We start from the raw sequence: 17099 nt of genomic DNA on the forward strand, positions 1-17099 counted from the left end.
TTTCTATTTTTCTCTTCATCCAGGGACACACAAAAATCCAGACCAAGACAGCAAACACTAAGGACACACCAATTGATATTAGAGCAATGGCCCACATTGGCAGGATCAGTCCCAGTACTGCAAAGACAAAGCAATAAAACCAAAGCAAGCCATTAATAAACATGACTTAATTATCCCAGGCAGTGGAAGAGCAGTCTGTTGCAGAAAAGCCAGTGTCCACAGTGTATTCAAAGCCAACATGAAGGAGCTGATGACTTTTAACACATTACCAGTTACTGCAGTATTTAAAGGCACAGTTGACATGAAAACATTTGCAGGTTTAGTCTTCCAGTTTCCTGTTTCCCCACTGTGATGTTATTTCCCAAAGAGCCCCACGTCAGGGCTGCTAAAACAAGTTTGCAGTGCTTTTATAAATGAATGCACATTAAACCACGTTGCCCATTAGGGTTAAGTGTTTACCTGACCCTTGCTCTGGTCCATAAAGCCTGATGCCTAGCTTGCTCTAAGCCCTTATTTGCTTGCAATAGGAGCTTAATGCAGCTGAGGCTTTGCCCTGCAATGCACAGCGACATCAACAACTCATGTTTCTGTCATTATTCCCCCAACAGAGATCCTTGCACTTGTTCAATGAAACAATCTAACTCTCAATGAAGAAAGAGCTTGGACTCTGATCTTTCAAACCCATATACACATTGCCTATCTTGAAACCTACATGATTAATTCATCCTTGTGAGTAAATGTTGCCAGAACAGAGGCCTTGGAGAGTAAATATGTTTTTCCCCAGTATCGAAAATGGAGTCCCACCTTTTTATTCACACACTTTAGAGACTGCTAAGCTGAAACAGAGGGAACATTAAGATTCTTATTTATTTTGCTTAATGAGTCAGTGCAGAGTGCCTGACCTACTTCTGCAGTACAGCTAATGAGGAAATGTGAGTTATACAGCTGATTTACTGTTAACCATCTTGGATACACAGCCAATTAGACTTAAGAGAAATAGTAATGTTACCTTCAAATTGGGAATGTCTCAAGTTTTTATTAATTCCAGTAATGTTATGCTATGGAGTAGGGTCTACCAATTGTTTTTATCTAGTACATCTAATATGTTGGATTTTAGAGAAATATTTCCATTTAAAAAAGGTCACTTTCTAAGCCTGCTTTCTTAATTCAGGGCCATGTTCAGGAGTCTATCTTCAATTGCCTCTTCATTCATAGTTCTTAGACAATAATCTAACCTAAAGACAACATTTAATGATCAGAGTCTTCAAAAAAGTAGTTGAGATCACTGAACATCTTTGTTCTGAACCCTTTTGCTAGAAGTGTGTGTTTAAATATACACCACTACAGTAAACTATAAAAATATAAATGCAAATACATAAAATGTGAGAATATAAATATACAAACATAAATATAACAATATAAAAATTCAACTAATACAAAAATTCAGATATAAATATATATATACACGAATAAACACAAACATGTAAGTACACATAAAATATATAAATATATAAAAATATAAAGTCCTTCAACTTCATTTCCTTCTACTGAGTTGCAATCAAAACACAACACCAAAGACAGGAGATGCATTCAATGAAGAAACAGGTTTGGGAATTCTTATCATTAAAGGAAAACAAAGAAGTAAATTTAAATAACAGTCTTGGAGCCAGACGTGCCAGGACAGCGACTCTGCTGATGTCAATGAAGGAGTGAAGGTATCACACTGAGAGCAAACAGCACCTGCTCTCCCACCCCACTCTGAACCTTCACTCCCTGATGCACAAACCTAGAACACCTTTGAGAGCTCAGCATGTGCTCAGATTTACAAAGCCAAAGCTGCCTCTCAGTAACTTCCCTTCATCTAAAGAGGGATTCTTTTCGTAGCTGTGCTCTTCCCCACTAACCAGAGCAATCAGGAGGGTGTCACAAAAACACACGCACAAACAGAAGCACGTGGGGAGGTGAATGATTTACTCCTGCCCTTGTTAACTCCTAACACAGGAGGATATAACCCTGTGGTGTCTGGGTGACACTGGCAGAGCATCCCTACACACTGTGGAAGCCTCCCTGCCGTGCCTCCCCGGCTCACTCACCTGGAGCCCCAGTGTACATGATAGAAAACACGTTAATAGCTATGGTAGCAGCATAAAACACCGGGAGCGCGCGGAGACCATTGGGCACGGGGTCTTCCTGCAGAGGAACCACAGAAAAAAGTAAACATTAGCTGCATTTCACACAGATTATTCATGTCAGCATGAACCTCCATGTGGAAAACATGCACTCCCAAATCAGTGACAGGCAGATGGAGCTTTTGGATGTTAAGGAAAGGAGAGTGACCTGCTTGGTTACACCCAAGTCCACAATGCTGGTCCTGGCAAGTACCAGCACTCTGGGGGAGCTTGACACTGTCAATGGGAACCAGGGACTCATGTTGTACTTTCCAGTCAGCTGCTGAGTGACCTGGGGGTAGGTTTCTTTCTGCAGGTGTGTTGTCACTTATTTTGTGTACAAGATGAGGAGTCCCTTTCACTTAGCTTTGATGTTTTGGACTTGTGCTACAAGCAGCAATGCAAGACATCCATCTCAAAACCATATTCCCAAGCTCTCTTCTTTGACCGAGACAGCCTGGCACTTCCTACCAGCTAACAGAAACCCCTGAAATCCCAGGTGTCTGGCTGCATTAGGCAGGTGACACACACAAAGTGAGCAGGCAATGTTTAGCACAGCACACTGTCTGCTGCCCTCAGCACTCACAAGGAAAGACTCAGCTGAGAGAGCAATGGAAACGCCGCGTGTGAGCCACGGAGAGAGCCTTTGTGAGGGACTGCTCTGGTCTTTCCAGGGGCTCCACGTGTTTGCAGAGAGCCTGGCAAAGCTGACGGCTGGCTAATGTGGTTTCATTTCTCGCTGCCATGAGCTGTACAAGGGAACTGAGAAAAGGCTGTGGTCCCCCTGCGCTGTGCCTGGTCCCCAAGCAGGATGCAGATGGGCTGCATTTGCAGGGCCAGATGCTATCCACTGACATCCCCAGCAAGGGCATGGAGCCCTGTAACAGGCCACAGACTCACAAGCCAGAAAGCTGTTCTTTTTTCATGCATGCACACAAGTCACTACCTGCTTATGTCAGAAGTTTTACAGATCTTACTGCTTTGTGAATGGCACAGACTGCAGTTGGGAGGCAATTTCTTTAACTTGAATTTTTCTGCCTCTTGAATGCTTAAATATACAGCTTTAATACCGGAGTTCACATGATTTTGATGGCTAATTTGTTAAGTTGCTAGGCTTTAAATACAATAGTGGAACCTTTCCTTATCTTTCATGCGACTTGAGTTATTTCTTATTCAAAGCTGAATCTTATCAAATCTATCATCTGTTTTTATCACTGACATTTATTTAGCGCAGAAATAAAGAACGATGAAGCTGAGGTTACAGGTGGTGCTATTTATAGCAAAAGAATTAATCCCTCATCTATTTAAGTTCCCTGTATAACGGCTAATATAGTGTCGCTTATTTTAGGTCACTGCCATGCTCTTCACTTGCCCATTTTAGCAAGTTGAAGGTGTGAGAGAAATGGAAAAGGCAGTTCAGGTTTCCAGACCATGCTGGGTGGCAAGCAAGTCATCTTTTGCACTGGGGAGACATTGACCAATGTTACTTCAGGTCACTAAAACCCATTGATTCAGGTTTCTTGAGAGTCTACAAAATAGGCAGATGCCCATATTTCTAAAGCTGGAAAACCAAGACTTAAAATTTCATGACTTTAAAATCCAGTTAGAGTATCTCCAAGGGAGACTGTTCTGTTTAAATTACAGAGAGAACAGCAATTGTGAGGCTAAGTCAATGCCAGCAAGCTTGTGCTAATACAGAAGCAGCCTCTGACCTAACAGAATATACAATATTAATTATCACATAGCACCTTCTAAGCCTCAAATACTTGTCAAATTACTTACTGAGAGCTTTCAGAACTGTTAAGAGCAAGTATAACTCAAATGGCTGTTAAAAAAATGACTGGTCTCCTGTCCAAAAAGAAGTCATAAACTTTCAACTATGGAAATGGCAGCACTCAATGGGAGGCTAAAACACAACCTTCATACTAAGCACTCGTTTTAATAGTGAGATTTCTTTACCTTGTTTAAAATGAAGAATCTGATCAGCACAAATAGGATTCCAGACATCAAGCCAGATAACAGTGGGGAAATAAACCAAGAGGCAACTGTGTTGAAGAAAGAATGAAACTTGAAATAAACAGTATTCTTGCATAATAGTTAAGTACATTGTTAATGAGCAATAAATTTAAAACAATTCTTGTACAACTGGAATGAATGTTCTGTACGTTTACTTACAACTGGTGCAACTCAATGTCCACTGACACTCATGAAAGTCAAAGTAATGCTAAGCACCATTAGAAACAACAGCCAAAGCATATCCTGCTAATTTTGCAAGTTTAGCAATCAAACTCCTTAGGAAAGTTTCTTGTAGTTTGAATCAGAGCAGACCAAGAAAGTACTGTAATTTCCTAATCACCACGACCATGAATGTCGCAAGCAAATGGAAAGCAACTGCATCTAGTGGGATGACTGGCTGCTCCCAGGGTAAGAGTCTTGAGTTCCAAAATGCCACAGGAACATCAACTGTAATGTATGATGCATGTACATTTTTTGCAGGCCAGCACTGCAAGTGTCCAGGATGATTTAACTGAAGTAGGTGGCAAAGCTCCCACTGATTTCAATAAAGCCGGATTAGGGCAGCACTCTGGAAATCTCATCCACAGTGATTTATTGTTTGCAGCATGGTCAACAGATTGATTCTGCTGTCACTGAAAACTCTTTTACTATTGACAGAATTTTAAAAAAGCACATGCATTGCTGAAGTTCTAATATATTACCATGCCTTCAGGTACAGGGCATGGTAATATATTAGAACTTCCTTCTAATAGAGATTTTAGACAGCACCTCAAGTTCCAAAGGCTTCCAAAATAATAAGAAAACACTCCGTCCCTGCTTGGATGTGCCATTGTTCTTGGCAATAGGAGGCTGTGAGTTTAACATGCTGTGCGCCCTGAAGGTGGTGGTGGGTGGAGAAACATGACTGTGGGCATTCACATGATAGCATTCATATTGTTGAGAGCAAGAACAGGGTAGTATGAGCTGCCTCAAAGAGAATTAGAAGAGGAGGAATGTCACCTTGAGGCGTGTTTCTTGAGGGATAGTGTGCCCCCAGCTTACCACTGGGGAAGTACACCTTTTGCCTTACCCCCTTCTCCACTGGAGACACACTGCAGCCCTTAATGAACATGGCACCAGTGCATCTTCTGAATGATGTGACAGGGGTGGAAAATAAATCAATGAGAGTGTGCTATCAGCACAAAGCAGATTTCTGGGAATGTTTTTTGCAGGCAGCACACACTATTTCACACACCCTCACACATAAAAGGAGACAGCACTTACCAATCTTGACAAGCTGCATCCACTGCACACCCTGCGTGCCAATTGCCACCAGAGAAAATCCAATCGTAGCACCTACAATGCAATGGGTCCCTGATATTGGGAGCTTCAAAAACGATGCAATTAGCTGCCAAACAGCAGAACCTAGAAACAAATGAACCATATGGTATAAACAACAGCAACAATAATGTAACGCAGAAAATTCTTTACCACGTGCCCACATTCTTTTACAAGTGCTGCCTACACTCCTCATGCATAAGAGAGATCTTCTAAAGAGGGTTTTGTTCCTGTTCTGTCTCTAAAAGCAGCTACTAAGACAGTTTAATAGCAGCTTTGAATGCTACATCTTACTTATGACTGTTTATGACTAAGAGCTCCCCACAATCCATGACAGTTCTGCTTTCAGTATTTACAGCCTGATTAAGTACACAAACTGCTCCCAAACCTCCCTCTTGAGAGCTGACCCTGGAAGCCTCCAGGTGATCACCGTGAGGAGGCATTCACCTTTCACTAGTGAACCACCCATGCTCCTAAAGCTGGACACTACCAGAGAAAGGTTCAAATTGTGGGACAGAGAGATTTCATGCTTCATCTCAGAGATATACAGCCATCCAGTCCTCAACAGGAAAAATGGACCGAGGAAAGAATACAGACTCTCTCACTGCCTTCATCTGCAGTGAGAAATTCAAGAAGGATTCCAGGAGAAATTCAAGACTGCTGAAAAGGCTTATGTTAGTCATGGAGAAGCCAAAGGTACCCTGGCATAAGGAAATAAGTTCCCCTAACTAAGGGACAGTGGGTAATGGTCTGTAAAGTAAATGCCACATCTGGCATTCCAGCAAGAATTCCAGGAAGAATGTTGGCCAAGAGCACAGGAGAAAAAAAAAGTATCCCAAGCACCTCTTTCAGGAGTTAGGTCAGACACAGCTGGCCACCAAGCTCTCAAGCATGCAGCTTCATGCTCTGACTCCTTTCACTTTCCAAAGACACAAGATCCCTGCTCCTCTTGCAGCGGCACTAACCTCAGGACAGCAAAATACTTCTGAGAGTGACACCAGCTTTCTGTGGACCCCCCCCTAATATTAGAGAATTCTTACAAAGACCTCATTGTAATACTTCATGGCCTTAAGACTAAATCTTCGTGTATTGAGTCACCAGTGGCAGCAATCAGACTGCCATAAGAGATCCTGAATTTTCTGGCTCATGCCTCCTCCCTTAACAGATCTGCAGCAGATACAGGTGATAAAGCAAGGTCACTGAACATATCCTGGCAGACTACCCAAAGTTTCAAGCTCCATCCTCAATTCCAACACGAGAAGATGGTTTGAAGGTCTTGAAACAGAGCCATCTGCAAACAGTGATTTGCTGGTATCGTATGTGGCTGCATTTGGAAGTCAACCAGTTTGTAAAACTGATCTCTCCTGGCATACTATCCCAAAACAACTGTTACTTCTCTTGCTAGTGGAAATTCTAGATCAATCAAGGAACACCTGCTCTTCAATTTTTTGGCTTCTTTTCCCCTGTACTAAAATAAAAATAAAAACAAAAACACTTTGAAACCTTTGACATGAACTTAGAGATCAGCAAATGGAAGTGAGGAGAAGGAGAAATCACGTGGTTACATCTGAAAGAAGCCAAATAAAAAGATAAGCTACCTATAGCTATGTAATTACAAAATAGTATTAAAAAAGGGGGAAATGGAACCAAGCCACAGCTGCACTGCAAATGTCTGGTGAGGACTGGGTTTATTGTCGGGGGAAACAGAGGGACTACGGAACTATTTCTTGTTTATTTAACTTCATAGAATCACAGAATGGTTTGTGTTGGAAGGCACCTCAAAAATCATCTAATTCCAAACCCCGTGCCATTGGCAGGGACACCTTCCACTAGAGCAGATTGCTCTACTGAAAACAAGCAGCAGAGAAAGAACAGGTGGTGCAGGACCAATGGATGGCCTGAGAAGGACAATGCATAATCTAAAGAAGTTTAGGGAAGTGTTAAGGAATAGAAGAAACTACAAAGGAAGCCAGAGCAAGACTTTACTCTGGGACTTGCAGTGCTTTAGCTACCTACATCAAAGCTTTAAATCCTCTTTAACATAAAATGTATGTTCTCAATTTTTACCTTCGCAAAACTAACTTAGGAAGCAGGAGGCTCACTAGGCTGGGTCAGAGAGTCCCAAATTCAGACCCTTCATGCCTGTGGACACTGTGGCCCACACCCTTTCCTCTGGGTCAACATCCCCTGAAGACAGAGGGCTGGCTGCAGCCTGTCCCAGCGTTTGGCCAGGGTGCATTTCACACTCCCCTGCCACTGAGGGCACCTCGTTCTCCTTGGGCTCCAGTGCTCAGTGCCAGCTGTGAGCCCACACCAAACGTCACGTCACCTGCAGGACTAGATTAGTACTTGGCTCTGCTAATCCTGGCTGGGATGTCCTCTCTGTTGGTGGCACCTCCTCAGTCGCATCAGCTGCTGACTTCAGCTCGCACCAGAACCTCCAGAACAACACACGGGCAGGTCCTGACAATAACCTGACAGCTGATTGATGCTGGGCAAGTACTACAATCTACCCCAAGAGCAACAGTCCTTAACTTCTCATCTGCCAAATAAACAACATCTGAATGCGCTCCAAATTACTACAAAATGCTACATATTAAAACTTTAATCCCATTACTTCCCGCTTCCTTTTCTCTTAGGAGAAAAGGCTGACCTGAAAATTACATCTGCTGTTTGCTGCAAGCATCAAAGGATCTTCCACCAACATCTGGAAAGAGGATACAGTGACTTTTGGTCTCTCCCAGACTGTTGACTCATTTAAGCCTCATTGAAATTCAGAAGCTAAATCCATTTGCAAAAACATGATCATGAGACATGAGAGAACAGGGTGGGGGAAAATGCAGAGCAAAAACAGAAAAAGTAAACATCCAAAAAGGCTAAGAGAAAACACAGAAAAAATATCATACATCCAGAGAAAAGCTGGAGATGGATTTGAGGAAAAAAAATACTGAAATCTGCATTTTGTAACTTGTGATTAATTCTGAGACTTATAATGTGGAATTTCTTCCTAATGCCCCTACTGGAGGAAGGGAATGCAACTGGTCATGAAGTTCACACAGGCTTATGTAAATAGGCATGCAAATAAGTTGTTTTCTTTGAGCTTCTGGCCAGTTGCCTCTGCAGGGGGTATCTGAGACTTAAAACTTTGCTCTGCTAGGATCAGGAGAGCAGAAATAGATCCAGGGAAGAAAACGGACCCTTCCTTCAAAGGGAATCGGGAACACGCAGGTCACTCACGCTCCAGGCGCTGTGCAGGGCTCCCAGCTCACCCATGGGAGAGCCTGAGCCATCTCAGCAAGCACAGGGATAACAGGTGCCAGTGGGATGGGGCTAAATAGCCACCCTGCACCTTGACGGAAAGAGCAAACACCTCCAGGTGACCCTGCAAGGGATCAGGAGAGAGGAGCTGATGGGGTGGGGGGGCAGGAGCACCTGAGGAGGGTTCAAGTGGGACCATCTGTGGAAGTGGCTGCTGCCCCAGTGATCTCGTGGTGACCAACCCCTCTGCCCCTTGGGCAAGGAAAGGTGCCCAATCTTCAGGAGGCTCAGAAACAGCCACAGAACCAAGGGAACTACCTTCCCACTCTCAGGCACACAAAGCCACCTCTGACAACTCCCGAAACTGTCACTCAATGTCCATTTCGAACCATAAAAAATAAAAGAAATTTTTTTAAAAGGCACTCAATTTTCCCTTTTCCCAAAGGAAACAGGAAAATAAGCACATGTAGTAAATCTCTGCACAGACTCACTTAACTCCTGTGCAGGTTTCACGTAGAAAGTGCGAGGAGGTTAGAAGGGATAGGTGGAAATAACATTTAGGTCAGGTTCAAGTAGGTTTAAGGAAGAAAATCTTCACGTGGAACATCCCTCTGAAGCAGAGGATGCTGTGGTGCCTGTGTAAATCACCAGGCTGCCAGACCGAGGTGGGAGGGCTGGCCCCTTGCCGGGGCTGCCTCTCCCACTGATAAAGGGTTTCCTCCTGCTGCCCTTTAAGAGCAGGTTTGCTCCTGGAGGGAGCTCTCTAAAAGCTCACAAAGCCTCTTGCACATAAACAAAGAGTAAATACCGTGGCTTAATGTTACTTACCTCAGAATATGCTGTTTGTTCTGAACAGAGATTTAGTTAACTACAACCACAAGCAAGGGGAGCAGACTCTAAGGGCTGACCTGCTGTCGTTTGGGTCAGAAAAACTAAAAAGACCTTAAATGTGTGATTGTCTTTACTGCTCCCTTAGTTTTGCAGTGGGTAAGGGTGAAACGTAGGACTAATTGCAATCACTCAGCCAGGCAATCAGTTTACAGAAGTGTTTGTATTTTCTGAAACTTTTTAAAAAGGATTCTTTCTCATACACACTCATTGCAAACTGCTGATTCTGTAGGATCTTCTGTACAGACACAAATGCTAAACTTTTATATTTTCCATTTATTATCACAAAAATCTCCAAAATAATTTTTTTCAGTGTCTTATACACATATAGGATCCACTGTGTTAAACATTCCTTTTCATCTGTTAGTTAAGTGGCTGAACCACTGAAAAATGTAAATTTTTAGAAGTATTTTAAAAAAACATAGGAGACTTTAAAAGGAACACAGGCCCCTGCATTCACACAAAAACAGATGTGCAGGTCCAGAAGATGGGAAGACTGAATTAACAATGCTCAAACATTACTTGGAATAGGAAAGTGTTACTTACCAACCATTGCACTCACTTCTCCTGCCATCAGCAGCGGGACAGTGTTGTTGTACAGGTTAACATCAATGATACCTTTCCGAATTGTTTCTCCTACTTTCGCTCCCAGTAACACTGAGCCAGTGGTTTCAAAAACTGAAGCCAAAATGCAAGCCTGGCGTAAAGTAACAACACCAGAGCCCACGGCCGTTCCGAAAGAATTTGCAACATCATTCGCACCGACAGAAAAAGCTAAAATAAAAGCAATGATAAAACCCACAATGACCATCCACAGGTACTCATCCATTGCCATCTTTCCCCAAAGTGTAGATTAGCTTCCCCTTTGCAAATAGTTAATAGTCAAGGCTGGAGGGCACCGCCACGGATTTGGAAAGCAGATTTCTTGTAAACAATGAGTTCTCTCTGGAAAGTGCTGGGTAGTGTTAGAATGTGAAGAAACTGCTAACTGCTGATTTTCGAACTACTATAAATACTGTTCATTTGGCTGCCTTCGGTCAGCAGTGAAACACATTCCATATTTTGCTTCCAAACCGGTAGGACTGCGATGTTCTGTCCTGCAACAGAGGAAAAAAAAAGAAAAAAGAAAAAAGAAAATTAAAATAAAAGGGTGGAATACTCAGCAGAGCTCATAACAACGCGTGTTTTCAGAAGTAAACAGATGATTTAAACCCATTAATGGGGTCCTACCTCAGCATGTGACTGCTCTAATCATAAAGCAATTCAGAAAGGATTCAAATTAGGTCACCTCCAAAGCAATATGTTTCTTGCAACATCACTGACAAAGAAACTCTTTTGAGCAATTTAAAAGGATTTAGAAAGTTTGAGAATTTGTTTGTGTTGAATTTACCAAGCAGGGCAACAAGCCCCCTTTCTAGCAGGACGATTTCTCTTGGCTTTTGCATCCAGTGAATATAAGACAAAGGGTGCACAGACCATACCACACAGCCTGACTCCCAGCTGATACAGAACACCTGACCACTGACCTCAGCAGAGCTCTCAACATTTATCAGCTGCAGCCATGGATATGCTCCTTTGAAAAATCATTTTATATGCATGTCTGTCTAGGAAATACCACTGAAAATACTCTGAAGAACATTAATATTCATCTGTTGTTGCTATCACATCCCATGCTGCAAGAATACAATTTCTTTGAAGCTTTTCAGCCACTGAAACAGCACAATAATTTCAATATTTCCATGTATCATTACTGGTTTAGAGAAGTTTATGAAAAAGGTGCAAGGAAATCATTGAACTTTGTTTTTTCCTATAGATAGTTACAAATTATTAACAGTTATTATATTCAAACTATTGTCACAGATATCTTTGTGTATTTATTTTGACAGTTTTTGACTGCCTTTTGAATTACATCTTTCTTAGTCCAATAGAAGAGTAAGCTTCTTCAAAGCAAAAAAAGGATATGGAGAAAGGGAGTTTAAAAAATAAAACCTTCATCATCCAAAAGACTGTTAAATAGAGTGATCAGGCCCACAGTGACAGGAAGATGGTCAAAAGCTAGAAGCAAATTTTCCAAATCCCCTGCCTCCTCCAAGGGCCAATTCCCTTCTGTTACTGGCCCCCACAAAGATGTCCTGTGGTCCTGTGGCAAGGGGTTAAATGAACGTTTAGCAGCAAATCTGCATCAGCCAACTCCACCTCTTTGAAAAGCACTTCCAGAGAGCAGGGCATGTCAGATTAAAGCCCTGAGCCCACCTCATGCTCACTATTTCCCCACAGTCACTCCAACACAATGTTCCCACATGGACAGTTTCAAGATCGTATTTAATTTCTTTCAATGATCCAAATGCAATTTGGGTCCTGCAGTAGCAGGGAGGAAGGGTCTCTGAAACCCCTGAAATAACAGCAAAGTTAAAAAATTAAAAGAGATTTTGCATACTCCTGAGGTGCTGCATCCTTGAGAACAACCAGGAGGAAAATAAAATCTCTATCCATAAGTGTTTCCTAGAAAACTCTAAAATTGATGTCAAGGACTGATGCTTTCTCTACAGAAACATATTCTGCAAGAAAAGATGTCCCTCTTTCTTTCTGCAGGCTCCAAACTGGCTGGACAACTGTTGCTCCAGTCTTTTCCAGACATGGAGCAGACATCAATCCTTGAATGCCTTACACTCTAAAATAACATTTCAGAAGGTCTTAATGGCTAAAAACATTTGTATAAGGATTTTTATACTATGAGATAACATGAGAAAATGAAGCACCAAAGCATGTTTTCTGTTTGAAGACTTGTTGCTTTTTTATAATTCATGAGCACTCAGCCCATTGAGTAGAAAAGGACTTGACAGAAACAGAAAAGGCTAATGATATTTGGAAGAAACAATTACAGTTAGCACATGTTTGCCTGTGAATGAAGACCAAACCCCACTAAAAGCATTTGTTAAAAAATTTCTATTATGCATGTCAGATTTTTGCTAGGAGATGAAGTTCTGGACTAGGGTCCTTCCTTGATCCTGGAGATTAATGATTAAATTCTTCTTCTTGCATGCATTTCCACAGTACCTTTGCCAAGTTAGCCTCAGTGCCCCAGTTTCTTCTCCTGAAAATGGGCAAAGCTGACTGAGGTCCACGCATGCACCCACAGACTGTGTTTATACAAGACCCATTTCTTTGGACCAGCTAGATAAAAGCACACCCTTATTCCCAATAGAGATCTGTCCTTCCTCCACTTATCAACCAACCTACCAATTTATTGTGGTGGCCCAGTTCCTGGGAGTGAGAGAAAGAGCAGGGCCATTGTGACATTGCCCCACCACAAGAGAGTTCATGGGACAATGTTTGCCAAATCTGGCTGCTCCAGCCAGGGCGAGTTCTTGCAGTTTCCAAAATAAACCGCTAAGTCACAAGGTTGCCTTTATTAGCTTCCCTGGGAGGAGGGTGGGGTGAACTCCTCCAGATGGTCTCGAAGAAATGAAGACTTCAAGAGTGCGTATGTGCGCTCCTAAATCGCCTCATGGAGGCCGCAGAGCCTCCAGGAGACTGCCAGCAGGGCTTCTGGCAAAGGGCGCTCAGAGGCAGCTCCACAAACTCCCTCCCTGTGAAATAGGATACGTGGCCTCAGGAGAAAAGGATGTCTTAAGTAAGAAGTCACCCCTCCTGTCATTTTATGCAAGGTGATGGTTCAAAATAGAGCTTCCTCCAAAACTTGAGAGGCTCAACTGTGTTGGCACATGCAACAGCACAGCAGCAGCCAAGCAGTGTCTTTAACAAGATGGAAGTCAGAAGGAAAAAGGAAATAAACACATGTTTAAAAATTACCATGTAGGCTGCCTGTGAAGGGCTAGGTGTTACTACTTTCAACCTTAAAAAACGGTAAAAGATTTTAAATGCTTTTAGAAAAAAAGGGAAAAAAAGGCACATCTCTGCTGAGAAAGTTTTCAGAAATGCAAAATATCCTGCAAAGCAGGCCAGTGACTAAATACAGACTAAATCTTAGTCTGCTTCTTTCTAGAGCCCAAAATACATTTGGCATGCTCAGACATGCTGAACTATGCCCCTCATCACCTAATGTAACCCAAGAGCTTGTGATGTTGTTTAATGGGATGAAAAAGAAACTGGAAAAAACACCACGCAGGAGGGAATGGCAGGTGATCTGCTCCACGTGTGACACCTGGAAGTCACCAGCCTGTGTCTCTCCTGTTCTCATATTTCATCAACCTGCCTCTATGCAATCCAAATGCAATTCAACCCTACCTGCTGGGTGCTGGGAGATCCTCCCAGTTACCTCTGGGACTGACACCTCCTCTGCAGTCAGGTGTGCTCTGCCACCACAGCACACTCTGGGTGGAAAAGTACATTTTCCTATTTAGGCTTTGGATAACTCTTCCTGAACCAGCCCAACTTGTTCTGCCATGCTGCAAGCTCACACTTGGGCACTAGCAGGGCAGAGGAATTGTCTTAGGACCAGGAGCTGCAGGATGTGAAGCTGGGACATGCATCTCTGATGGATGGAGAGAAATGCACAGAGATGGCATTTCAAGCTGGAAGAAGATAATTCTGCATTAAGGCACGTTTTTTAGCTAACAGAGTTTCCTTATGGTCCACAGTCAGTGCACCATACTTACAAGGTTTGAGTTGAAGCCTTTTAAATGGACTTAGAAACTTGCACCTCAGCAAGAAAAATTTGATTTTTGGAAATGCTAAGCACGTCCCTCTGCCTCACTGGAGATGATCCAGACACTCCCCTCAGACTGTATTTTATTATTCACTAAACAGCTTGTTATAACTCTGTCAAGACAGAGTGCTATTTCCTCCCTAAGGGAGAGATGAGAACAAAACCTAGGTAAAAAAGCACCTCAATTCATGCACAATGACAAGTGAATCCTCAGGAAAAAGTTAGGATCTCGTGTTAAACATGAGATCATTTTAGGACATGTTTATATACGAACATTCACTAAGACAGGTCTCCTGGAAGCTGTTCAGAGTACACTACTGAGCCTAGACAAGTTTTAGTGAAAAAAATAATACTAAATTTGAAAATCAGAGATGTCAGGGTTTGGGCATTTTTGTTTTTGCTAAACAAATTGCTGCTAAAGAGAACAGAGAAGTATCAAACAGCAGAAATGAATGGATAAATAAAAGCTCAGGACTAAGTTAAAATTCTAAGGAAGTAATCAGAGTGCATTACCATCTAGCAATCCGACTGTGTGACATAAAGTAACAAACAGAGATCCCATAAATGTCCTTTAATATTCTCTTCACTGAAAATTAGGGAAGAACCTACAGCATTTGTAAGGCACTGAAAGTATGCAGCTCATACCATATATAAATCATGCTGCATGCAGCTCTCCTACCCTCAGAAGTTGCCCCACGCTGCAGCTGAAAATTTTCTTGTGCTCTGAATGAGACAGAGATTCTGCAACATCCCAGTTTTAACTGATTTGTTGTTGCCCAAGTACGAACAAAAATCAAAGGACAGCAGCTAGTGTAGCATTTCCCAAAATAATTTATATGACTTCTCCACTTTGCATTATGGCAAGGCAGACAAGGGAGGACAATTTCTTTTCCAACAGTAGATGTTTAATGATTGACAGCAGCACTGGATTTGTACTGACAGGCAGGTTCACTTCTAGTTACCAGTGGGGGAAAAGTCTGTCTAAAATGCTTACCAGACAGCATCTCCTGGGAGGTTAGTCCATATCCTCTCTTTTATATCCTCTGCTTTTTATATAAAACCAATCTGTCAGGTTCCCACCTATGTGTATAAACTCAGGCCAGATCTGGCATTCCAGTCTCCGGGTACTGAAGCAGCACTGCATAGAAACCAAGCCTGGTTTATAACCAGAGCTACTAACGTGGTTCTTATCAATAGTCCTTATCATTTCCAGTTCATGCTCAGGCCACAAGGCTCACAAATTATTTACTTTAAATTACTAACGCTACATTCATGATATGAAAGGTAGTATTGAATCAAGTGGTTCAAGACTGAGAACATCCCTATATGGCTCTAAATTACATGCACGGGACTTGTCACAAGGCCAAACATTATGCAAGTTTAATGCTCCAGTACACAAAAAGCACTCTGAACTTACTATTAAAAAAAAAAATCAATTACCACATCAGCAGAAGCAGGTTTTTCTATCAATCAGTTCCTATTTTAACACAGTCACAATGTGTTTAAGCATACTTCATGCTACTACTTGATATGGAAACAAACTGAAGTTGATAGCTTTCCAAGGATTCCTGTCCAGTTTAACATTGCAGAGAGGGATTGTCACTGTCAGCTCCTAAAACTTCCAGAGGATGCTTCCTTTTCCTAGTCCCTATCAACCTTCTGTTCCCACCACTGAAAGGTTTAAAATGGATATAAAATATCTAGCATGAGATTTTGTGGCTGAAAACATTCACTAAAAACACAGACAGCAGTCACTTTAAGCAATTCTCCAAGCAAGTAAGAAAGGTGAAGTATCAACAAACTCTCATGCATTTGCTGATAAACATATTTTTCTCTAACTAAAGGACAATTTGATCCTTCAGTGACTGAACAAACTCTTTCTAGCAGGCAAGTAGTTTTTATGACTCAATACTGGAGATTTTCAAGATCCATTCAGAGAAAACAAGTGTTCATGGTTACAGAAAAGTTTCATAAAAGAAAACCATGCAGAGAAGTCTTTAAAACTCACCCAGTATTTAAAAGTTCTTTCAAGAGAAAAATGAGCAAAGTTCTTCTAGCAACCTTCCCTCCTGATCAGAAATACAGGTTGAAGTCTAAAATAGATATCCTATCATTCAGCACAGTCACATCTGAACATGCAAACTTTCAGAGGGTAGAAAGAGCGCTGTAACTTACACCAGGCAGTCCGGGGATAAAATTCACTCCGGCACAGGAGGAGAGCACACAAGACAACACTGAGAAGCATCAATGCGAGTCCAGACTCTTATTCAGTAGGTGAAAATCTGCCTCCTCTTAAGCAAAGAATTCTGCTGGGGGTGGGCACTGATAAAACACAACACTGCGTCACGACTGCACCAGAGAGACAAACCAATCCAATGAAGCTCGTATTAAAAGCAACAAAACGTTCCCTTCCCCCTCCCCACCCCCAGGCATAGGCATAGACAAGAAAGGAAATCTCATTTTTGACTGTCAGTTGGGTGTTTTGGTGGGATCAGGTAATCTCTGAGGAGTCCCAGATCTTTTATTTGCAAGCACAGTTAAATGCACTTTTAATTCAAGTGCCTGTGACAGTAGGGTATGTAGATCCAATTTGGGAATGATGTTGCACGCTTGCTACTTTATCCATGTCAGTAGAGGTCCCACAGGCTACACAGACTGCAGAAAGTTAAAGATGTGCACGAGTTTTGTCTGGATCGATGCCTAAGCAAACAACTTCACTTTCAACAGTTCAGCCTAAATTATCCAATCCAGATTCCTTCAACCGCTTTCCTTTAAGTGGGAAA

The 17099-nt window shown here is 42.1% G+C and overlaps 1 protein-coding gene across 5 annotated transcripts in view; it reads right to left on the reverse strand.

The window, feature by feature from the left end:
• SLC20A2 (solute carrier family 20 member 2) overlaps positions 1-17099 on the reverse strand; it is a 56655-nt gene that overhangs the window by 21539 nt on the left and 18017 nt on the right. For 3 of the 5 annotated variants that reach the window (XM_054292019.1, XM_054291985.1, XM_054291993.1), the window contains 6 exons: positions 16492-16638; positions 10194-10744; positions 5448-5588; positions 4128-4213; positions 2094-2190; positions 1-117 (listed from right to left, as the gene is read on the reverse strand). In XM_054292019.1, the coding sequence (XP_054147994.1) occupies positions 1-117; positions 2094-2190; positions 4128-4213; positions 5448-5588; positions 10194-10482 (730 nt within the window). In that variant the 5' untranslated portion in view covers positions 10483-10744; positions 16492-16638. Of the gene's footprint in view, positions 118-2093; positions 2191-4127; positions 4214-5447; positions 5589-10193; positions 10745-15310; positions 15420-16491; positions 16639-17099 lie in introns of those variants that run through there. The other 2 variants (XM_054292010.1, XM_054292001.1) reach the window with 2 other exon arrangements.

This window comes from Melozone crissalis, unplaced genomic scaffold (assembly GCF_028551555.1).
Source record: "Melozone crissalis strain CALT ecotype California unplaced genomic scaffold, PUWL_Pcris_2 ptg000006l_1, whole genome shotgun sequence".
Classification (NCBI taxonomy): domain Eukaryota; kingdom Metazoa; phylum Chordata; class Aves; order Passeriformes; family Passerellidae; genus Melozone; species Melozone crissalis.